Here is a 26,671-nt window from a genome sequence, read left to right as displayed (position 1 = left end):
GGTCTTCCGTGTTTTAATTTCTCTATTAAAGAGACCTATGTCACAGTTGTAATATAGACCCCATTTAATTGTACACTTTTCAACGGAAATGTTTCAAATTTGCAATTTGAAGTTCCTAAAGGGTGCAATTTTCTGTCATAGGTTGTAGTATGACAGAAAATTGCACATATAAGTCCAGATCTTTGTAGAGCCTCAAGAAATTCGTCATTAGCGTTATTCACCGAAATTGTACCAAATTTCGTATTAAAAGTTCCCAATGGGTACTACATCCTATGACACAAAATTGCATATGCCGGCCCAGAATATTAAATATTGTAATGGCCTATGACAACAATTGAATTTACAGGTTCTCGTCTTCGCATAGACTCAATATAATGGTACCTCCCTATATTCGATATTTTTTATGATTTTAGCATTATTTTCAAAGGTTTTTTTTTAATTTTGCAAAATTCTTTCAAATGGTGAAGGTTATTCCAAGTTCGACCTTTTGGATACTCCTATTTTTAGAAATATGCCATTTTAGGTGTTATTTTTGAGATCAGATTTTGTCGAAGTTTCTCTTTTGAAAAATACATATTTCTTTAAGTCTTATCTTAAAGAGCTGAGATCTTCTATAAATTAATTCCCATTCTCCTTTAAAAGAAGTTGACAATATCACGAAATATTCCATAACGGTATCCCTATGATTGCATGATTGAAGCTATTATATTTTCAAGCCGAAAAAAATATAAAATGCTTTTTATCGACATATTTCCCAACCTCATTAAGACCACAACATTATCTGTGAAATATGTAATTAAAGTTAAAACAATGAACTCCCCAAAATACTTTGCAAAGAAGAACAATATTAAGAAACTATTAAAACAATGTTTTAATTTTATCCTTTCAAGCACGTCGCATCATCATCATTGCCATCATCACTCGCTTGCAATGTCTTTCAAACTGTAGTCCATCATTTGTTGTTCTACATTGAAGACATATTCCCACGTACACCACCACCACCACCACTAGTAGTGGCCAAGAACCAACATTTACTTCTTGGCTCATCTTCTTCTCCATTCTATTCTGTCTTGAAGGTGTAACTCTTTCCAGCACGTTTGCGTTTTTTTTTTTTATATCGGTTTTCGTTGTAGTTCAAGAAACTATGTGATCGCATGTCCCTTATCACGTAGTCCAGAAAGGAATCTTGCCGTTTACTAATAGATTTAAGTTGCCTTGTAAAGTGAGCGCAACGCTTCCTTGAAATATCAATGACAGAGTTCTGGCTCCCGTGGCTGTGAAGCTACAGCACAAAAATGAAAATAAAAGTACCAACAATGTAATTATTTTACGATTTGATGGCGGATGAACAAATAGAAGAAAAGTGAATTGCACGAAGACGAATTATGAACGTCGGGGCCGGGCCAATGAATTGAATACTGTTATTTTCGGAGGGGCAAAGCATGTAATTCACAAATCAAGGTTATCGATTGGAGTGTGGCGTTACTAATTTAGTTATTTTACAATCGCATAAAAATAATTGTACTCCTATAGAAGTTAATGAAGTGTTTGGTCGAATTGGTTCAACACAATTATGGGATGATATATAATCTTTTTTTTTTTTTTTTTTTAATTCCAGAACTTCATATTGCAATATAATTTTGGATAGAACACTTAATTATGTTTAAGTGTATCTGGTATCATATTTTGAAAGTGGAGTAGAATAAAAAAACATTTTTATACCCTCAGCCATATGGATAGAGGGTGTTTATATCATTTATACGACCAAAACGAAATAACGGGTTTTGACTCTAGATCTCTTTGGACATAATCCGTTCAAGGACATTTGTAGTCGATCTAGAGTCTAGCGTCCGTCTGCTTGGTGATGCGCACGATAACTCTCGAAGGCAGTATCTGATTTAGTTCAACCTTGGTACATCGTAATAATTTTATCGAGATGAGCAATATCGATCCACTATTTCTGGCACCTCCCTCACATAGAACACAAAATGATCACCCAATTTTGTGCAAACTTTGCAAATCCCAATATGTGTATCAGTTCTAGGTCAGCTGGGAAAATGGACAATATCGGTCCACTCCTTCTGGTACCTCCCCCCACAAAGGGTCATCATTTATGTACCCTCAGCCATATGACTACAGAGGATGTACAGCATGAGATGAAAAACTGCAACCAACTTCAGACTGCTGCCATTATTAAGTCACTCGTCCGACAGCTGTTAAAATTATTCCAGTGACAGCTCATGGTGACTCGTGAGTTGAACATATCGCAATATTCCATTCGGCAAATATTAAAAAATGAGCTCGGGATAAAGCCATTGAAATTCCAAAAATGCAAGAACTTGCACCGCAACTGAAAGGAAATAGACTCAAACGAGTTGCTTCGTTTGGCCGAATGTGGCGAACTGCCGAATTTGGTTTTCTCCGATGAGAAAACATTCGTTGTCCAGCAGTTTGTAAACAAACAAAATTATCATGTTTACTTGCCAAAGAGGTCAGCTGAAAATGCGCACCTTCGGTTAGCCACCAGAACTCAAGCGCCGACCATGTTGATCTCGTTCGTTTTAATCGACCGTGGCAAATATTCTGGAGAGTATATTAAAGCCTTGGGAACGCAAACATTTAGGCCGCAGACCTTGGACATTCCAACAGGACTCAGCACGCGCCACCCAAGAATTGTTACAAAATAAGGTTCCACGCTTCATTTCCAGCGCTTAATGGCCACCTAAATTTTGGAAAGCAAGGTTGGCACTGAAAAGTACCAAAGTGTCGATCATCTCGAGCAAGCGCTTCGCCGGGAATGGGCCAAAATACCGCAAAGCAACATTCGGGCAGCGTTTGACGGTTTCATTGGCCATTTGAAGGTCATAATTCGTGCCAAAGGTGACCAATTCGAACGAATCTAAACTTATTCGAAAATATGATTTGAATAGAATTTAAAAAAATATAAAAATTATGGCGTTTGACTATGTTGCAGTTTTTTTATCTCACCCTGTATATTCATGATCAGCATAGAATTTTATGTCGATTTAGCAATGTTCGTCCGTCTGTGGAAATCATTCTAGCTTCTCAACGAATTGAAGTAGGTTGATAAAATTTACTCAAATGTGTGTTTGATCTACAGGACTTTTGATATTCATAATGGGCTATATAGGTCCAGGTTTAGGTATAGCCCCATATAAATATACCTCCCAAGTTCGGTTTTTTAATGATTTGAGGGACATTTTTCACCGGAATTGTTTCAAATTTGGTATTTGAAATTCCTAATAGGTACTATAGCCTGTGACATAAAATTTGTCAACGCAGGTTCACGACTTCTCATAGGCCCTATATAACGGTACCTCCCGATATTCAGTATTTTGTTGATTTTAGCTACATTTTTCACGGGAATTGTTTAAAATTTCGTATTTGCACTTCGCAACAAGTACTACATTCTGTGACAGAAAATTGCCTATGAAGGTGCAGGTCTACGTATAGCCCATATATAATGGTACCTCCCTATATTCCCATATAATGATACCCTCCTAAATGATCGTGTTTACTTTCCAAAGAGGTCAGCTAAAAATGTGCACCTTCGGTTGGCCACCAGAACTCAAGCGCCGGCCATGGTGATGGTGTAGGCCGCCATAACAGCCGATGGTCGCTCACCGCTCGTATTAATCGACCGTGGCATCAGAATAAATGCCGAGTATTATCGTATTTGAAGTTCCATGTAGATACTACAGGTCCAAGTCTTCGTATAGCCCCCCATATATAATGGTACCCCCTCCCCCTATATTTGGTATTTTGATGATTTTAGTGACATTATTAACGGGAATTGTTCCAAATTTCATATATTAGGTTCGCAATAGGTTCTACAGCCTATGATAGAAAATAGTGTATGCTGGTCCACATCTTCGTATAGGACATCGATACCTCCCTATATTCGGTATTTTGTTGATTTTAGCGGCGTTATCTACCGGAATGATTTCAAATTTCGTATTTGAAGTTCGGATTCAGTACTACAGTCTATAGCAAAAACTCACTAATGAAGAACCACGTCTTCGTATAGCCCCCATATATGAGGTTTCATTTAAGAGGTATTTGTACGGATTTTTTCAAGTTCCTTGAAAATGGTGGAAAGTATTAAAAGTTCGCCCTGGCCGAACTTAGCTGCCTTTTTAATTGTTCTATTATTATTTATTTATTATTATATTATTTTTAATTTTTCGTTATTGCAGTGGCTAGTTTTTATCCGTAACGATCTAGTTAATCGTTAGACAATTAATAGACACTCGATTTTTATTTTTTATTTTATTTTTTTATTTTTATTTTATTTTATTTATTTTTTTTTTTGTTTTTTTTTTTTTTTTTTTGTTATTGGAGGTCGTCTTGTTCTGAAATTGCAATTTTTAGGATTTATTACTTTTTTTGCATTTCTCATTACCATAGCTAGGTCTTTATCAGAAATTATCAATTTTAAAAGTCATTTAAAATAGGTGTACCCCCCAAACTCAAAGGGTCTCAGAGCCACTTTGTGCTGAATCACTAATCGTTATAATTGAAGGTTTAGTGAACAACAATAAAAACTCCTCACGTTGCCCTATGCTACAGTTTTTTTATTAACTGCATTTTTAATTACTCTTCACCTGACAGAGTCATTTATTTAATTAAATTGTAAAAACATGACGTTTTTAGCCTTCCCAACTAAACTGCTGACCCTAAAAACGTGCCAGTGAACATCAATAAAATGCGTCACCTTATTTAGAGCAAATAACTGACAATTATTGTTGGTAATCACCTCAACAAGCAAATATGTCAGGCTATTTAAGTACTTGTTAATTAATTATCTTATTATAGCTCGTTGAAAATAGTCTAAATTCTCGGCAGTTAAAAAAAAAGTGATATTGTTGTAAAAAAACACATACAAATAAAGTTCCACTCAATTTCGCCAGATGCAGATGTATGAAACAAATTCAATTTCTCTTTAATTGTTAAAATTATAGATACCAATTGGAGAAATGGGTTGGTTTAAAAATAATAATGGAGAGATTCTGTCGAAAAACAACTAAAAGCATCATTGACTTTTTAACACTCTAAGCCAAATTTTTAATAACTTGTCGACATTTGTGTGGTCACAACAACCTAAAAATACTGAAATTCTTATTTCTATGAAAAATATTGATAGCAGCTGCAAAATACTATTGCAATACCTAGATCTCCTCAAATTGTTTCCAAGAACGTATACGTTCAAATATGCAATTGCAGCCACTTTGGACTCAAAATTCAGGTAGGACATGTCAAAACCGAATTCAATCGGACGAAATCGGTTTTGTGGAAATTATAACAATGCATGAACCTTTTTTGTACAAGGTACTTCCATTAATTTAAAGACCGTAATGCCACATTTCGACCAATTTGGTTTAGGAACTGTGGTTGGAACATAAAATCGGCAGAATTAAAAATACGTGAATGTTGTGAAAATGGAGCTTAAATTTGAAGACACGTATATCAACGGTATAAATAGTTGGAACGAAAAGTAAAAGAAAGTATTCTTGTAAAAACGACTTTAAAAGAGCGTTTTTATAGAAAAGTTCAAAAGAGGACTTCTTTCATTAAAGACATTACATAAGGCCTCCTCCAACAGATCAGATATGTTCTTCCTTTAAAAATTAAGGTTTTTCAGATTTCAAGGTTTTGTATATACAAGTTTTTATACCCTACAACACTATGTGTTGGGGGTATTATAAGTTTGATTGGGCCAGAATTTATGTAACACCTCGAAATATTGGTTTCCCATATAGGAAAGTATATATGGATCTTCCTAGCTCGCCGAGCTGAGTCGATCTAGCTATGTATGTCCGTCCGTCCTTCTGTCCGTCTGTCCATGTTAATTTGTAATCACGCTACAGGTCGCAATTATGGCCCGATCCTTACGAAATTTTGCACGAAGGTGGGGTTAGGGTCAGAATAGAAGCCTATTTCTTTTGGGGATGATCGCCAAATGTTTAGGGGTCGAAATGGACCAAATACTGAAAAAATGTCGGATTTTGCAGTAGATATACAGGTCGCAATTATAGACCAATCGACACGGAATTTCGCAAGTAGCTAGAGTTTAGGGCGAGGAAGAAGCCCACCAATTTGGGTGGTCATCGGATAACATTTAGCGGGTAAAATAGACCATATGTTTTGTGTTGAAAAAATTCAAAATTTTTCATTAAACCGCGAATATTTTAAATCCCGGCGAAATCACAAAGCCATGACAAGGTTACTTCTGATCTTTACATTGATGTTAACATCCAGCAAAACGGATATATAGCAAAATATGTGCGATATATATGTTTATCAAAGAAGATATGCTTGAAAAATCTCTTAAGTGTCGAGAACGGCTGAACTGATTTCGATAGTTCTCATTAATTCAGAATGGCCTCTTGGCAGAAAAGAAAAGAACGCCTAAAAAATCGCATAAAAATATCTCTCTGTCATATTTTTGGCATATTTTCATTTTGAATTAAACATTTGGTAATATTTCTACAGCTAACAAAACTAAGTAGTTAGGATATCAGGATATCATATACAGATCGCATTTATGGCCCGATCCTTACAAAATTTTGCATGGGGATAAGATGAGGGTCAGAATAGAAGCCTACTCTTTTTGGAGATGATCGCCATATATTTAGGGGTTGAAATGGACCAAAAAACTGCAAAATTTTCAGCAGGTCGTAATTATCGCCCGATTCTCAGGCAGATTTGAATGGGGGTTACCGGACATTGCAAAAGCCAAGCAGTTTTGGATGGCCATCCAAAAATATTCAAAGTGTGAAATAGTTTGCCAACTTTTGTAGACAAAATACGAAAATGTCCATTACAGTGACTTCTTGGAGAATTCACAAATACAGGAAAGACGCACTTCTGACTATTTCGTTAACGTTAACGCTGATTTCGTTGAAGAATATAGTCAAATGTCTGTATCTCATATAGATGCGTTTCAGTAGAAAATCAATAATAAATGTTAATCTTTTGCCACTTCTGAGAGATTATGGGACTTTGGGAAATATTGGTTCTAGATCTAGGAAGACCATTTACGTGCAACATCTACCAATAAATTGGAAATGAGCAAATTAGTTTAAGTTGCTATTATTCGAAAATTAGAGAACGAACCCTGATGGTTTTCTTTTATTATTTGTAACAATATCTTGTGGAATTCCTTCGAGTATCTCGCCTATATAAACTGTATCGTTTATTGTAGTGTTGTAGGGTATTCAACGGTCGGCCCCGCTCGACTGTAGCCTTTGCTTACTTGTTATATACCTTATATTCCCATAGGATAGAAGGTATAACCACTAAAAATGTATAAAGTACGTCACATTTCGATCTAGTCAATTTCAAAATATTTTTACAACAAGTTCTCAGAATACCCTGACGATTTAAAAATAAAAGATTTGGAAAAAAAAAACATTCAACTACCTATTCCTATATCACTTTACGTTACACTTATATAAAAATTCGCTTTTGGTCGATATCTTCGTACAGCTGTACCTTGCAAAGCCTAACATACCCGCTGACGTCGATTTATGATCTTGTCTTACTTGATATAAATAGTTTTTTTATGGGAACGTTTACAATTTTTTCTCAGAATACTTTATAATTGCTGTTGTTCTCGCTGTTGTTATTGTTGAGCAAATACAACAAAACCTAAGAACTTTAAACAATAATTTATTTTTATGACAACAAATAGCAACGGAAAGTTCATCTGGGTATTTAAATGTTAATGCCCAGCTGAAGCTGACTAATATCACAAATAAAATCGGTGATAAAAATTCTAAATACAGAAATGTTTACTAGCGATAGGTAAATATTGAAGTTTAGTACTCTTTTCTTCCAAAAAAAAAAAAAACTGTACACATATACAGATATCGATATTCCGCTCAGCCCCTATCGATTTGATGTTGATTTTGTTAAATATTTACTAAAAATATAGTTGTGTGTGCCGGTATTTGTTTTCGAACTGTAGTGTTAAATATTTTCCAATTTCCGCCATTTGAGGGGATGGGAAAAAATCCCTATTTCATAAAAATTTAAAAAGTGGGTGTTTTGTTTTAGCATACTTATGGAAATATTTACCATTAACTTCCTTTATAATTATACATATTTTTTTATTGTGCACCATAAAGATCATAATTTTCGATTACAATATTACATTGAATGGCTAAGTGTTTTGAAAACATCAATACTAATTAAAATGATAATTTGTATACATTGTAACACTTGACTCAAGACATTGTTTATAAAACAATAAATTTATTTTCCACCCTAGCGAATAAATGCCGAAGTACCAAAGTACATGTTTTTTTTTGTTGGGAAACGTGCGCATGTGCCACATACGAGTACAACGCCAACAATTTACGTAGTTAAATGGCAACGAGGAAAATAATACGGACACACCAACTTTATGATTGATGGTCACGATACTTAAAAACAAAAAATAGAAACAATACAAAATTTCAGTTAATAATGTTATTTTATAACAGCATTTTCTTTTCGTTAACACTCATGTTTTACAAATATTAAACGATGTCACATGTGTGAGAGTGTGTGTGTGTGTGCAAGTGAATAGGTGTGTGATGTGTAAAGATATAAATAACATCGGTTAGATTAATAGGTGTGTTTTTTCGAGGTGAAATTAAGTTCGGGAATTTAATATTATATTAAGTTTAACTACTTATTTAAATAAGATTTTATAACCATGAATTAAAACAACATTTTTAACAAACATTTTTAGAAAAGCAAAATGTGTGTTAAAGGAAATGATATGTCAATGAAAAAATTGACCTTTAACCTTATATTACATTTTAAGATTTGTGTCCAAATTTTATTAAATGTTAAAAATTAGACATTCTGAAAATGTATGATTCTGGCAATCGAAAAACTTCTTATGCTTCCAATTCGAAAAGTTAAAAGTAAGCGGGTGAATTTAGCATTCGAATAAAATTGTAAGAAAATTGTTTTCCTTTTTTTGATTCTAGTCAACTTTTGAGTAAAGGAAAAAAGGGGGGTTTCAATTCGAAATAAATTCCATTTGGGTATTCCATTCCTTTTGGGTATTTACTTCGAATTCAAACTTTTCACTTTTCATGTTTTCTTCCCTTTACTCAAATGTTGACTAGAATCAAAAAAGGAAAACAATTTTCTTACAATTTTATTCGAATGCCAAATTCAGCCACTTACTTTTAAGTTATCGAGTATCTCAAAAACCTCGAACTTATCACCAAAAGTTCAGAAACATTACCAAACTCACCATCTGCATCGAATATTAAACATTTCTTTTAGACACAAAACAAAAATCACAAAATTCACATTGATTTAATATACCTTCACACATATGGCTAGAGAGGGTACAAATAATATGATACGGTCAAAACGTGCCTCATCGAAATAACGATTTTAGACCCTAGGTCCCTTTGGACAAAATCTGTTTCAGGACATTTGTAGTCGATCTAGCGATGCCCGTCCGTCCATCAGTGTATCTCTCGAAGGGAGTATCCAAGTATCAAACGTGGATCGAGTTCGGAGATGGGCAATATCGGTTTACTCCTTTTGCCACCTCAGCACCAAAGGTCAAAATTTTCAAAAAAAAAAAAAAAAAATAGTGCAGAGAAAGAGGAAGGATAATCCGATTTTGCTCTAATTTTACAAATCTTAATATTTACATCAGTGCTACGTTATGTCCACTCCATCAAGTAACTCCCCCATAAACGTTCAAAATTTTTAATAATTATAAATCTTATAAAATGTGGTGTAAGAGTTCGATTACACACATCAAAATATTTTTATTAACCCATGGTCTGGTGTGAAGATGTAATATATCAGTCCAATCGTTTTTGTACCTCCCCCTCAAAGTGTCAAAATTTTGAATATTCATAAAGATCATAAAACACGAAATTAACATCAGATTCCATTCAGACTTGGCACATCTCAATATATCCATCAAAATAAGATATGTTGAAAATATGATACAGATCCGACAATTCCTACTGGTACCTCGCCAATAAAGGGTCGATGTTTAGAATAACAAAAACGATCATAAAATACGAAATAAGCTTCCAGTTCTCTTCAAATTACACACATCAACAACTTTTAATTAACCCAATCCTTGTGTGCAGATAGGATATATCGGTTCAAACCTTATGGTACCTCCCCCCACAAAGAGCCATAAAACTCATAAAACGGCAAATGAACGTCCGATTCCCTTCAGACTTGGTGCATTTCATATCAAATCAAAAGTGTAGCGAAGCGCATCGGGTTCAGCTAGGCTATTATTAAGAACCACACGTAGAGTTCAAATTTTTAAAATTCAACTCTCTTCAAATTTCACACAGACACATATTTTTGCTAACACATGATCTGTTGTGAAGATGACATAAATCTGTTAACCCCTTCTGGTACCTCACCCACAAAGGGTCACAATTTTCGTCATAACTTGCGAAAAATATTTTTCTTAACAAAAAGCTGATATGAATATGTTATTTATGGAAATTTATGATTTCGCATAAAATTGTATATAAATGTTCGAATTCGTTCAACTTTTGCACATACCAATACTTTTATCTGCATTAGATGAAGTATGGAAATGGAATACTTCGGTCAGCTTGTTACCTCACACATATTTCCACATTTTCCCAAAAATTTGCACATATCTCATATAAAGTATAGGAAATAGCCTATATTCTCCAAATGTGGCACGTTTTAATATTTATATCAGTCTTAGGTCACATAAGATTTTGTCAATTTTGGCCAACTTCGGAAACCCCCGAATAAAGGGTCAACAGTTTGAATAATCATAACTCAAGGCTGGTAGTATACATCTGTCAGAAAAACCAACCGATACTTTTTTACTTGTTTATTTCATTTTATTTTTATACCCTCCGCCATACTACTATTTTTCCAGTAGGCACGTTAAGTTCGTAAATGGGCCATGTAGGTCCACGTTTTCATATAGCCCCCATATAACGGTACCTCCCTATATTCGGTATTTTGATGATTTTAGCGACATTATTCACCGGAATTGTTTCAAATTTGGTATTTGAAGTTCTAAATGGATACTTCACCCTAAGATAGAAAATTGTCTGTGCAAGTCCATGTCTTCGTATAACCCCCATATAACGGTACCTCCCGATATTCGGTATTTTGATGATTTTAGCGACCTTTTTCCCGGAAGTAATTTAAAATTTAGTATTTGAAGTTCAAAATGGATACTACAGTCTGTGACAGGAAACTGTCTGTGCGGGTCCAGGTCTTCGTATAGGCCCCATATATCAGTACCTCCCTATATTCGGTATTTCGACGATTTTAGGTACAATACCCACCGAAATTGTTTTAGATGTGGTATTTGAAGTTCGTAATGGATGCTAAAGCCTGTGACAGAAAATTGTCTATGCTGGTCCAGGTCTTCGCACAGCTCCAATTTAACGGCACCTCCTTATATCCGATATTTTGATGATTTTAGCTACATTATTCACCGTTTATTTCAAGTTTCGAATTTGAATATGGTAATGGCTTATGACAAACAATGTCTATGTATGTCCACGTCGTATAGACCCAAAAATAACGGCTATATTCGGTATTTTTAAAATTTTAACAGAATTTTTTAAGGATTTTATTTTTTGAAAATTTCCAAATTCGTTGCAAATGGTGGAGGGTATTAAAAGTTCGGCCCGTCCGAACTTACTGCTTTTTAACTTGTTGTTTTTGAAAATGAAGTCCTTTTGTGGGAGAGGTACCAGAATGACTGGATCGATCGATTGCCTATCTCCGAACTCGATCTAAATTTGATAATAATATTTATATGAACCAAGTTTGCACCAAATCGTATACTCCTTTCAAGAGTTATCGTGTGCACCAGTTAGACAGACGGACATCTCTAGATCGACACCAATTTGATCCAAAGAGGCCTAGTGTCTAAAACGGTATTTCGTATGAAATGATATATACCCTCTCTAGCCATATATGTCTGAGGGTATAAAAATCGGTCATTACTGCTGTACTGGCCTCATGTGAAAATTGGTAAACTTTCTAGATCTTAGAATCTGAAACTCCAAATTACAACTAAATACAAAAAATTGAATGTACTTCTATATGTCAAGTAGTGGAACAATGTAAACTATTTTTGGAAAACGGAGATTATATATACAAAATATTCTAAATTTCAAATAATAGCTAATTTGGTGGCTGAAAGATTCAAATACCGCAAATCAGAAGGCCACACATTTAGTAAACCCCATCTTATGAGGGAGGGAATTTCTGTTTGGTCATTGCGAGAATAACAATACATTCTCGCAATGACTTAGCAGAAATTCTCTTAATCTCAAGAACTTAAACGACATTACTTTTTGAAAAATTCAGACAAGTTATTAAAATTTCTGGTATTTCTCTGCTCTATCAAGGTAATGCACAACTCTACCGACGCTTTACTAAGCCGACGCCTTATTTTTATAACAGGTTATGTAGCCAAGCATTTCTGGAAAAATACAATGTGTTTTAACAATCCATAAAAATTATCTACCATCTTACTTTGACTATTTTCAATAATACTAACTTTTATTAAAAATATAAAATTTTGAACCCCTCCAAACCACTGTGCCAAAAGATTGCAACCATTTTCGTTTTGCACGCTTTTTTTAGAATTATTTTTGCCAGCTTTTTTCCAAACTCTTTCTGTCTCGATACGTTGTTGTTGTTGTTGTTGTCATCACATACTTTAAATGTTAATATGTAAATAAACAACGGCATCTGCTTCTTCTTCTTCGTAAAATTGTTTAGCTTAGCTACGTTGTTCATAAATTATTCAAACAAATAAACAAACAAACAAAAAAAAATAACAACTATAACCAATCATGCTACAATTTTGAGCCCTCATCAAAAGATTGGCAATATTCGTAAACTTAACTATCCAAATGAATATTTAAGAAAATTTGAAATTGAAGGTCATCGTTGGTATTGAAAATAATTAAAAAAAGGCCTATGGTGTAAATTGTATAAATTATTTATAAAACATATATTTTTTTTTGTTGTTAACAGCTGTTATTAATTTCAAATGAAGTTTAAAATACCGGAGCATAAATTCATCGATAAAATGAGTCAAATGCATTTAAAATATTTTATGTGAATGAATTTTTCATAGCGCGATGAAATTTGGTTTTTATGATTGTAGGTTTGAGTCGAGACCGGGGACAAAGATACGCTGCATTTGGTAGCATCTAAGTAACTCTGAGTATCGAAGAATGTAAATTTTAAGAAGCCATAATTTAATCTATGTGTATAAGTCAGTAGGGGAACAACTTATTGACTGACTAAAAGAGAATCAACGCCCAGATGAAACGGCTGAAGCTAGAATCTTGCAATTTTGCACGAGGGTCAGTCTTGGTGCGTAGCCATGTGATACGGCTGGATCTTTGGAAATACGTACTAAAAGGCTTCGAAAATTACTAAAAATTTAATATTTGGTATTCGACAAACGGAGTGAGCTACAACTCTGGCATTTGGAATAAGAGTCTCTGATGGTGTGCAGAAAAAATTTGATAATTCGAAAAAGTTACGAAAAGTTCCAAAAATTTTACTAAACTTTTAAAATGTTACCATTTGCTATTATGTGAACGGATAGAGCTAAAAATTTGGTATGAGAATCGAGATTGGAAAGTAAGTTCTATATATGAAGGGGGTTTTGAAATGTGTACTAAGCGTGCGAACTATACTAAATGGTACTAAATTTGGAACAGTTTGAATAAGAATAAACGGATGAAGCGAGAATTTTGAAATTTTGTGATAAAGGGGTGGTTTGTGAACTGAGTACCTCAAATTTACGAAAAGTTCTAATTGGTACTATATTTATCCCAATATCGAATTGGGTAAACATATAGTGCCTGAAATCTAAAGTTTTGTATTAGTATCGCTGCTCATGTGTAGCCGGGGCATATTGAGATCTTTTCGAAAATGTGTCCTATATTTGGTAGAAAAGTACTAAGTGGTAATAAATAGGATATTGGGTGAATGGATAGAGTTGGAATCCTGAAATTTGATATTGAAGTCTCTATTTGTATATGGTAGCGGCTTGTGAAATGTATATCACACAGATAGCGCTGAAATCCAAAATTTGGTATTAGGGTCGTTTGTCATGTGTAGCCTAGATATATAGAGGTGGTTTCGGAAATGTATACTTCTTTGAAAAGTACTAAATGGTTTTTATTTATTCTGAAATTTGATAGTTAGTTATCTGTGCTTGAAATTTGGCGATGGTTTGGAAATGCGTCCTCTTTTTGTACGAAAAGTACCAAATGGTATTGGGTGAAGGGATAGAGATAAAATTCTGAAATTTGGTATTTAGATTCCTGATAGTATCTGTGTTTGGGATTTGGCTGTGATTTAGGAATGGTACTATAAAAGTACGAAAAGTACTTTTATAAAAACCAGTAAAGAAAGTTTTAAAGTCGGGCGGGGCCGACTTTATGATACTCTACACCACTTTGCTAATTTAGAAGAGCTCCACATAACAATTAATAGTTTTTATGGGAGAATTCAATCATACACGCTATGATTATAATTATAATTTAAAGTTCAAAGGACTAAATTTGCCGAAGCATTTGTATCTTTTAAATTCAGAATTGTATTGCCCATTTGGTGCACAGTTAATTTGAAATCGGATAAAGATATATATGGGAGCTATATCCCAATCTGAACCGATCTCGATAAAATTTGGCAAAGATATTTCTGAGCTGTATTTGATATATTTCCCTGAATATCGTTGTAACGGAGTGCATATTATGATTGTGGGTATAAAATATAACAAATCGGTCGAATAATATATATGGAAGCTATAGCTATATCTGAAGCGATCTTCACCAAATGTGACATACTAGCTTCTAGACTCAATTCGGTCGTAAGTGCCAAATTCCATCCCATTTGGACAAACATCAGACGTTTGATGCACAATAAAAGGTAAATCGGACGAAGTTATATATTGGAGATATATCCAAATCTGAACCGATCTCGATAAAATTTAGCAAATGTATTTCTGAGCTGTATTTGATATATTTCCCCAAATATTGTTGTTGCAGAGTGCATATTACGGCGGCGGTGGACAAAAATAACAAATCGGATGAACAATATATATGGGAGCTATAGCTATATCAGAACCGATTTCAAATCAAATTTGGCATACATATTTTCAGGCCTAATTTGTGTGTATATGCAAAATTCCATACAATTCGGGCTGATATTACACGTTTGGTGCACAATAAAACGCAAATCGGACGTAGATACATATGGGAGCTATATCTAAATTTTGACCGATTATCTCCAATTTCAATAAGGTTCGTCCTTGGGCGAAACAAATTATCTGTGCAATAAATGCGACCTGTACTTTGTTTACAAAAATACATGGACAGACGGACAGACGGACGGACGGACATGCATAAATCGACTCAGAATGTGATTCTATGCAGATCATCAAAAGGAACTATGGGTCTATCTCGTTTCCTTCTGCCTGTTACAAACAAATGCACAAAGACATAATACCCTGAACACGTTGTGGTGTAGGGTATAAAAATTGGTATTGGGTGCCTTCACCCAATAGATCTGAAATCCTGACATGTGATATTAAGGTCTCTATTGGTATCTGGTTGTGGTTTTGCAAATTATTGTACGAAAAATACTAATTATACCCTCAGCCATATGGCTAGAGAGGGTATATATCATTTGGAACGACCAAACCACGCCTCATCGAAATATCGGTTTTAGGCCCTATGACTCTTTGGATCAAATCCGTTTCAGGACATTTGAAGTTGATCTAGCGATGTATCCGATTTGGTCCAAATTTGGTACATCTTAATAAGTTCGGAGATGGCCAATATCAGTCCACTCCATATGTTACCTCCCCGACAAAAGGTCAAAAATTTGTCCGGATATTACTTACCACAGAACAAGAAAGGATCATCCGATTTTTTCAAACTTTTATAATACTAATATATGTATCTGTGCTAGGTTAGGTGTGAATATGGATAATATGGACCGACTCCTTCTAGTACCTCCCTCACAAAGGGTCAACATTTTAAATAATATTATAAAGCTTATAGATCGAGAAGTATAAAACCAATTGTCTTAAAATATGCATATTCCAATATTTCTAACAACTCTAGCTCTGGTATGAAGATGAGATAGGTCGGACAACTTCTTCTGGTACTTCCCCCACAACGGGTCAAATGTTGAATACCTATATTTCTTATGAAACCAAGTTCCACAAATCTGAATATTTTTTCTAAGACAAGTTCTGGTGTGAAGATGCGATGTATCGGCTTACTCCCTCTGCTATCTCCCCAACAATGGGTCGAAATTTGGTACAATTATAACCGTCATAAAATGTGAAATATGAGTCCGGTAGTCTTTAAATTTCTCAAGTCTTAATATTTCTATTAACACAATATCTGGTATAGAGACCACGACTTCTGGTACCTACCCTACAACGGGGTCAAAATTTTGAATAACCATGAAACTCATAAAACGCAAAATAAGTATCTGATTTTTTTTTAAACTCGGCACATCGCATTATTTCTATCAACGCAAAATCTGATGTGGAGATTGGATATATCGGATTACAAATTCTTGTACCTCCCCCACAACGGGTCAACAGTTTGGATAATAATAACTCTCATAGAGCACCCTCATAAGCAACCGATTCTCTTTAAATTTCACACATGCCAATATTTTTTTACTAACACAAGACCTGGTGTAAAGATTACAGGTATCGATCCACCACTCCTGGTACCTCCCCCACAAAGTGTGACAATATTCAATACATATATATCTTATAACTTTGGAAACAGGTCATCGATTCTTTTCAAACTAGGTTTATCTATATGTGCATTTTGAGTACTAAAAAGGCCTAACACGATCTTTTGGAATGCAATTACATATTAAGGTGGCCGTTACGCTGACGAAGCAGAAGGCAGCAGAAGCACCCTTCTCAGTTGTATTTCGAAAATCCAAGACCTCAATTCTTAATCTACAAAACTTTCAAATAAAGACTTTTATAAAGAATAATAAAATAATGTTTTAAAAAATATCTTTCGCTTCCTTTCCACAAAGATCAAGTATTAAGATATAAGACTAGTTCAATAAAAATCTAAAACAAATTAAAAAATTAGAAACTTAAAAACTGATCCTAAAGCTGAAATATGGACATGGAATTCAAGTTATATTTTATATAGACACTTAATTTTGAGATATGAATAACTTAAACATTTTAAAAGAAAATAAAAAAAGACATAAAGAAATGTTTCGTTTTGCATTGAATTGGTTTATTTATTTTATTTTTATTTATTTTTTTAATTGTTTATTTTATTTTTATTTAATTTTTTTTATTTATTTATAAAATTTTTTTATTATTATTATTTATTTATTTATTTACTTATTTATTTATTTTATTTTATTTATTTATTTATTTATTTTTTTTTTTTGAATGAGACGTAATGATTTTAAACTTTTACTTTAATATGGAATAACAATTTAAATATTAGCCAAAAAAAAGTCCTTAGAAATATAAATAAGGGCCTCCCATGCTTTAAAAAGTAGAGCCGATGATATGGATTCCAAAAGATATTTAAAACATTTCTCCGATTTGAATAATTTATCATTAATTTTAATATCCAGTCTCACAAAAGATTTCAATCTTAAAAATTAATCGAATTCAATTTTGTCTGCCTTCATTCTCATATTCTGGTTTTACTTCCCCAAAATGCATATCAGCTGCCCCAAGATAATCTCCATTAAGTGGATTGACTGAAGTTCACACCTATTTCCGTTCAACGAATTAAATTCAAAGCAGTAGCAGAAAATTTTTGCAATTTCCTTCCGCAGTTGCTTTCTAATCCAGCTTAATCATCATAATTCTATTCGTCATAATTTCTTCCTTGTCACTTTTCGTTTTTTTTTTTTTTTTTTTTTTTTTTTGAGATGAGAATTTTGTTAATTTTTCCCCAGTCAATAACTAACTAATCATAAATGTCAATGACATTAAACAGCAACAGTAAATTGCATTTATCGAAAGTTTATTTATTTATATATTTTTTTTTTTTTTTTGGTGGGTGTGACGTCAATCAGACAATTTTACAAAGAGCCATAAAATTGGCGATTCACTTGGCTAATTTGACCGCATAATTCTTATTTTGTGACATTAATGGCAATGCCACGGGTAAATCTCTCCGACAAGTAATTCGACAAAAATACACATTCACACTGACCTTTGTCGAAACGAATCGAAACACTGTTACGATGTTACGGCAAATGTAAACAACGAACATTTTTTTCTCAAAATCTCAAATCTATTCAAAACGAACACCAATAACTGAGAGACAACAGCAGTCAATCAGAAACATCATCATTTGTCAATTGTGATTGAATGTTTTAACACCTCGATGTGGCTTTTTTTCAGTTTTGACATTTCTATGTTTTTTTTTTTTTCAATTTTTTAAATTTGTTGTTTTTTTTTTCTATTGTTGTTGTTAATAACAGGAAGACTAATTGGAAATGCAAACTTACTTGCAGTTTTTCTCGAGGTTGTAAATAGCTTCATTTTTGCTGTAGTAGTTGTTGTTGTTGGTTGTTTTAAATTCGTTGATAAATTCTTAGTTAAACATAAATCACACAAATTTGATTTGTTAGTAATCACTGGGATGTATTTTTTTTTTATTTTAGTAATATTATTTTTTGTTAATTTTATTTTATTATATAATTATAAATTCTTATTTTTAATTTTTTTTCAAATTATTACTTTTTTATATTTTTTTAAATATCGTTTTTTTTTATTCACGTCTTCGTTTTTTTTTTTTTTTCAATAAAAATATATTCTATTGCTCTTGCATCGTTCGCATCAAGGAGTAGTACAACATTTAAGCGGCCCGGTTTTCTTGTACTCTCCGCACTTCTAGACAGCGCGAGTTATTTAAAATCAATGTTTATCTCGCACAATGCGACTAACCCTTTTATATAGACTTTTTCAAGTCAACCGGTCTGTTGCTATTTAAGCCGAGATTTGTTGCTATTTTTTCTACCGCCTCAATTTCGGCAAACAACCAGAGATTCCTCGGCCAAAGCAGCGGCAGCAGCAGCACAACAACTACACAGGCTTTAGTTGCTCAGCCGACTTGATCGGACTTACGAACCCTGACACCGACCAGCAAATGTTGCTGCTGCTGCTGCTCAACAATTCTTGAATTTGGCTTCTACCTTTGTTGTTGTTCTGTTTGCAGCCTCTGCCAGCGGCGCTGCCACTGCTGCGTTTTCTTTGTCAGGCTGTTGTAAACTCTGCCTTAGTGCAAATTACCCTCAAGTCACAACAGTTGGCTTGACCACGGCTCAAGTTGTAAGAGCTAAACAAATCGAGGCAATCGCTGCAAAAGCGCACAGAAAAAGCCCAATTCAAGTTTAAGCACAAAAGCACAGCTTATTCTTGAACAACAAGTGCTGTGACTTGGCGTCAACGCCGCTGTGTCCATGCATTTAGCATCGATCTTGAGCATCAAGCCGAGTTTAGTTGTTAACGCGTCTGTGTGATCTACGAGCGCGACCATAAAGAATGCCGGCAGCAACAACAACAAGATGAACAAAAACAATTTGGGGGTTTTCATAAGAAAATCACTAGCCAATGTCAATAAAACAATAAATCGCTGCATATTTGACATCGTACAGTGATGGCGAAAAGTCTTAACACATCTGATATAAAATTTTGATTTGAATTCTACATTCAATTTGAATCACATAGCAACAAGATCTGGCCTTGATAAATATCATTATTTGATGTAGGACTTACATCCAACAAGGAGAATGCTCCAGGTGTGGGAGCCATTAAAAGAACAACTTCGACTCCGAATTCAGATAATTACACTTAGTGCAAAGTTGAAAAACTAATCAGGGGAACTTATGTACCAATTCTTTTTTGTTGAAGTCCATGGAAAATAGCAAAACAGCCGAAAGTAGAATCTTGGCATTTTGGGCGAGGGTCACTCACTCTTAGTTTTAATTTGTCCGATAAGGCTGGGTTTTTGAAAATTTGTACTAGAACAGTATGAAGGGTACCAACAGGTCCCTTTTGTATTTGACGAACCTATAAAGCTAGAATCCTTAAATTTGGCATGAGGGTCACTGATGTATGTATGATGAATGTACCAAAGAAAATGTTGATACTTTTTTAGAAATTCACACTATAAGTATACGAAAAGTACTAAAATGGACTACATTTAGTACCTTTTCGTATCATGGGAACCGTTAGAACTAAATACTTAAAATATTAAAATAGGAATCAAGTTAATTTATGTATACGAAAAGTACTAAACAGTACTAAATTTGGTACAATTTGAGTTTGAAGGAACGGATGGAGCTGGAATCCTGAAATTTGAAATTAACATTACTGGCGGAGTTTATGATTGGGGTGTGGAGGAAGTTTTTGAAATTCGCACTTATGTGTACGAAAAGTACTAAATGCTACTAATTTAGGTACAATTTGGGTGAATCGGTAAAGCTGGAATGTTAAAATTTGGAAATAAGATTACTATTGCATTATAGGACAGAGGTGTACATAGTTTTGGAAACTCGTACTTATGTACTAAATGGTTCAAAATTTGGTACAAATTGGATTTGGGTGAAACGATAGAGGTCGAATCCTGAAATTAGGAATTGGGATTACTGTGGGAATTAAAGATTAGGATATGTAGGTAGGTCATAGTTTTGTGTACTAAATGGTACCAAATTTTGTATTTGGAATGCTGACCTTTTTAAATAAGATAACTATTGCATTGTAGAACTGAGGTATGTACGTAGTTTTGGAAACTTGTACTTATGTCTACTAAATGGTACTAAACTTTGTACAATTTAAATTTTGGGAGAACCGATCGAGTTCGAATCCTGAAATTTGAGAGAAAGATTACTATTGCACTGTAGAATTGAAGTATGTAGGAAATTTCGAAAAGTCCTACTTATGTGTACTAAATGGTACAAAATTTGGTACAATTTCGATTTGTGTGAACCGATAGGGCTAGAATGCTGAAATTTTAAAATAGGATTACTGATGTATGTACGTAGTTTTGTAAACTCGTGCTAAAGTGTACTAAATGGTACTAAATTTGGTAACTTTTAAATTTTGGGACAACCCATCGACTTGAAATCCTAAAATTTGAAAGTAAGTTTACTATTGCACTGTAGGATTGGAGTATGTAGGAAATTGGGAAAAGTCGTACTTATATACTAAATGGTACTAAATTTGGTGAACCTATAATGTGTGAGTTTAAGGTATGTAGGAAGTTTGTGTGTACTAAGTGAACCGATAGATTTGGAATGCTAATATTTGGAAATAAGATTAATATTCCATTGGGTTATGTGGGAAGTTTTGGAAATTCGTACTTATGTGGTACTAAAATTGGTACAATTTAAAATTTGGACCAACCGGTAGAGTTTAAATCCGAAAATTTAAGAATAAGATTTCTATTGGACTGTATGAGGGGTAGTTATGGAAATTTGTACTTATACCTACTAAATTATACTAAATTCGATAAAATCTGGTTTGTTTGAACGGATTGATATAAAATGTTGGTGTTGGGGTCTCTGCTGTTGTGTAGGGTTAATATTAAGAGTTTACTTTGGAAATTCCTTCCGCAATCATACGAAAGTAACTAAATGCTACTAATATTGTTTGATATTTGGTTTTGGAAATGTGTCCTATATATGATGAAAAGTATTAAATGCTACCAAATTTTGGTATTGAGTGGAAATATGGGGACTGGAATTATCAAATTTGATATTGAGATTCCAGTTGGTATTTGGAGTTGAGATATGAAGACGGTTTTGGAAATGTGAACTATAATTATATGAAAAGTACTAAAGAGTGATATACTCCGTATTGGGTGAAGGGATAGAAATACAATTCTGAAAGTTGATATTTAGATTACTGATGGCATGTTTGAAATTATTGATGGTGGTGGTTTGGAAATGCATTCTATATGTGTTCGAAAAGTACAAAACGTACTAAATTTGGTACTGGGTGAACGGATAGGGCTGGAATCCCCAAATTAAATATTAATCTCTGTGGCATCTGGAATTGAAATATGTTGTTTACTAATAATTAAGTTACAGACGCTATCTGTGATTGAGATTTAGAAATACGTCCTATATTTGTACGAAAAGTGCTAAATGGTAGTATATTTGGTATTGGGAAGGTTGGTACATGAGGTTAAATTATGGAAATTGTTTTGAAAATGCGTATAATAATTGTTCGAAAAATACTAAATTTAACTAAGTGTTGGTACTTGGTGAAGAAACCGTGATTTTTTATATTGCGATAACGGCTGATGTCTAGGAATGAGATAAGGAACGGTTTTGCAAATGAGTACTTAAATTATATGTAAAGTATTAACTGTTACTAAATTTAGTATTGAGTAAATTTGGTATATATGTATAGAGCTAGAATACCTAAATTTCACATATATGTGTCTGTTGGTATCTGGTGTTTAGATCTGGTGGTTATTTGGCAAATGCTACTATAATTGTACGAAAAAGTACTTAATGGTACTAATTTTGGATAACTGTTGGTGTCTAGGATGCTGAGATGTAAATTGTTGTGGATTAGAGTACTAAAAGTTACTAAATTTGGCATTTTATGAAGGGATAACACTAAAATTCTGAAATTTGACATTGAGGTCATTGTTGGTTTCAAGGGTTTACATATGGAGGCGTTGAAATAGTTTTGACAGGAAAAATTGGATGTGGGTCCATTGTTCAATGGTTTTACCAATATCCAGCTGAGTAAACTTCGAAATGAGAGATTTTGATGTCTTTTTGTTGTAGAAGGAAATTATTTTCCTATTATATTTTTCAAAAAAGAAAAACATTTGGATAATACATATAAAACCTTGAAAGTTTGAAAATTTAGTACGATGTACGACGTCGGATTACATTTTTTTTTTTTTTTTTTTCAAACTAAATAAGTTCTACACTTTAAGTACTAAAAAGGCCTAATATGGACTGTTGCAAGAAAACTAAGATTATAAGGTGGCGAAGTAGGGAGCACTTGCTAATTATCAATATAGGTCCAATTTTAGGTACAGCCTAATATAAACAAGTTAAAAAGCAATAAGTTCGGCCGGGCCAAACTTTGAATATCCTCCACAATTTGGAACGAATTTGGAAATTAAAAAAAAAATAAAATCCTTAAAAAATCTGTTAAATTTTAAAAATACCGAATATTGCCGTTATATTGGGGTCTATACGACGTGGACCTACATAGGCATTGTTTGCCATTAGCCAATACCATATTCAAATTCCAAACTTGAAACAAACTGTGAATAATGTAGCTAAAATCGTCAAAATATCGTATATAGGGAGGTACCATTATATCGGAGCTGTGCGAAGACCTGGACCAGCATAGACAATTTTCTGTCACAATACGAAATTTGAAACAATTCCGGTGAATAATGTCGCTAAAATCATCAAAATACCGAATATCGGGAGGTACCGTTATATGGGGGCTATATGAAAACGTGGACCTACATGGTCCATTTAACCTGCCTACTGGAAAAATAAACACGTGTGCAAAATTTTAGCCTTCTATCTCAATTCTTTCGAAAGATGGCGTGATTACAACAGACAGATAGACGGGCATGGCTAAATCTTAGACTTAGAATTTTACGCTGATCAAGAATATATATACTTTGTTGGGTCTGACATGAGTATTTCGAGGAGTCACAAACGGAATGACAAAGTATGGTGGAGGGTATAAATACCCCCTAGTTTTGATTTATTTATTGCTAGACTGGTCAATTTGGCTTACTTTTCGATACTTTTTCGTAATAAATATTCATTTATGTCCATATTTCGGTGCAGCACTCATATATTGGAAGCTCTTGATTTTGTTTATTTCGAGGGTCCTTTTCATATTTTTCAATTGTTTTTTTTTTTTAATGTATATTGGTTTTATTCATTCATTTAATAATTAGATAACACTACAAAAATCTTGAAAGATCATACCAGAAAAACTTAGATATGAGCTTCACGTTTCATGGCGACCACCCTCTTAAAATTATATACTACTATTTCTAGCAACATAAATATATAAAATCGAACCCGCAGCACAAGACTGGGTAAAATTTTATCAAACATTTTTAATTAAATCCAAACATATTTCGACCCTTTGCTTCAACTCTGCTTCAAAAAAATATATTTTTATAAATAACTTAAAATGTTAACGGTTGTTGCTCTTCAAAAAAAAATATCTGCATGATTACCAAAGATCAAAACCTGAAATTTGTATATTGTACGTGCAGTATGTACAACAACAATAACAACAAAAAGATATTTCTTAATTTTATCTAAATTAAATGTCACGTACAACTGGACCATCAGTGGACTTGAAATTTGACAAACGAAATTAACAATTTTACTGCGTTGAATAAGAGTTTTCGTAAAATGCGCATAAACATTTGTTTATAACCCACACCACATCACATCAGTCAAAACATAGCCAATAAGATATCTCCCCCAACAAAATCAGCTTAAAAATGTATGTATGTTTGTTCGCATATGTTAATGATGATCTCTAGATATGTATGTAAAATTTCATGTAAGTTGACCTGAAATTACAGTATTTACAATCACATCAGAGCCAGATTAACATTTGTATAACATATTTTTCCACAAATAACAGTACTGGGTCAAAAGGGCAATGGAGGAATGCAGAGCAAATCAATTCACCTATAGAGAGAGAGAGAGAGAGAGAGAAAGACAGGGCAATATCATTGTCCAGTTGATCAATTTGCTCTATGATAAATTCTTTGGCAGTTGTTTTTTTTTTTTCTATTTTTCTTCTTCCAAGACTTTGTATCCTAATCTTATGATACCAGGCGCTCATAATTGTTTTTTTTTTTTTTTCCAAAAATAACTTCCCTTATCATCATCCAACAATAAATGAGCCGCAATCTTTAAAGAATGTTTCTTTTGGTTCATAATTCTCAGTAGCCATAATAACTTTAACACCTTTTATGGTCCACAAACTTAAATTATATTTGACAGAAGTTAAAGACAATTAACCCCTCGCCATAAAATTCTAATCTTTTTAAGGTCTTCACTTCAGCGATTGTTAAGTCTAAAAATAAAACTATGGGGCATTGTATGCTTGGCTGTGGCTAATATGTGATGTAGACATGTGCTGGCATTGTAGCTACCAGAACAAATAAAACATTTTAGATAAAAAATTGAATAGGAATGGAAAAAGTTCTTGTGAATTTGATGTGATATGAAAGTACGTTTACATGCATGTTTACAATTGTGGTTAGTACCTACATTTATGAAAATTTTGAGTTTTTGGCATTCTAAATCTGTGAAACATATTACATTCAATAGGAATACATAGCAAAGTAAGTCAAAATATTTGTTTATTATTAAATTATGTAAATTATTAACAGTTAGAGGGATAGATTTGGACAAGTAAAATCTTAAGCTTTCCTTAAATTTCAATTTCATAACAAGTAAAAAATTGTTAATTTCGGCCGAGCGGCCTTTGGCGACCCTCAACCAATGTAAAGAGCTTTAAAAACACAGCAAGTAAAAAAGCAGCTGAGCCGAACTTTTAACACCCTGCACCATTTGGAACGAACTATAAAAATTTAAAAAAAAAAAAACTATAACTTAAATGAAAACCGAATGAATTTCAAATACGAAATTTGAAACAGTTCCAGTGAATAATGTCGCTAAAATAAATAAAATATCGAATATCGGGAGGTACCGTTATATGGAGGATATACGCAAACGTGAACCTACATACGATTTTTTTTCATAGGTTGTAGTACCCATTGCGTATTTCAAATACCGTATTGAAACAATTCCAGTGAATAATGTCCCTAAAATCATCAAAACACCGAATATCAGGAGGTACCGTTATAAGGGGCCTATACGAAGACATCCACCTGCACAGACAATTTTCTGTGACAGGCTGTAGTATCCGTTACGAACTTTAAATACCAAATGTAAAACAATTCCAGTGAATAATGTCGCAAAAATCATCAAAATACCGAATATCGGGAGGTACCGTTATATGAGGGCTATACAAACACGTGGACCTGCACGGACAATTTTCTGTCACAGGCTGTAGTATTCGTTACGAATTTTAAATACCAAATTTGAAACAATTCCGGTGAATAATGTCGCTAAAATTATTAAAATACCGGATATCGGGAGGATCCGTTATATCAGGGCTATACGAAGACGTGGAATGGCACAGATGATTTTCTGTCTCAGGCTGCAGTATCCATTACGAACTTCAAATACCAAATTTGAAACAATTCCGGTAAATAAGGTCGCTAAAATCATCAAAATACCGAATACGGGAAGGTACCGTTGAATGAGGGCTTTACGAAGACGTGAACCTTTTTTTGCTACAGATTGTATTACCCATCTACCAATACAAAATTTGTAACAATTCCGGTGAATAATGTTGCTGAAATCATCAAAATACCGACTATTGGGACGATCCGTTATATGGGGGCTATACGCAAACCTGAATCTGTATACGGAATTTTTTTGTCATAGGCTGTAGTACCTTTAGGAACTTTAAATACCAAATTTTTTATAATTCCGGTGAATAATGTCGCAAAAATCATCAAAA

The 26,671-nt window shown here is 33.6% G+C and overlaps 1 protein-coding gene across 1 annotated transcript in view; it reads right to left on the bottom strand.

Moving 5' to 3' along the window:
• The window catches only part of LOC101892386 (scavenger receptor class B member 1), a 61,478-nt gene extending 42,735 nt beyond the window's left edge, over positions 1-18,743 (bottom strand). Inside the window, exon 1 of the mRNA XM_005180990.4 lies at positions 18,565-18,743. Within this exon, the coding sequence (XP_005181047.1) occupies positions 18,565-18,598 (34 nt within the window). The 5' untranslated portion in view covers positions 18,599-18,743. The remainder of the gene's footprint in view (positions 1-18,564) is intronic.
• Positions 18,744-26,671: the final 7,928 nt, after the last annotated feature.

This window comes from Musca domestica, unplaced genomic scaffold (genome assembly GCF_030504385.1).
Source record: "Musca domestica strain aabys unplaced genomic scaffold, Musca_domestica.polishedcontigs.V.1.1 1, whole genome shotgun sequence".
Lineage (NCBI taxonomy): Eukaryota > Metazoa > Arthropoda > Insecta > Diptera > Muscidae > Musca > Musca domestica.
The sequence above is the reverse complement of the archived record's forward strand: the minus strand, read 5'-3'. Positions and strand labels throughout refer to the sequence as shown.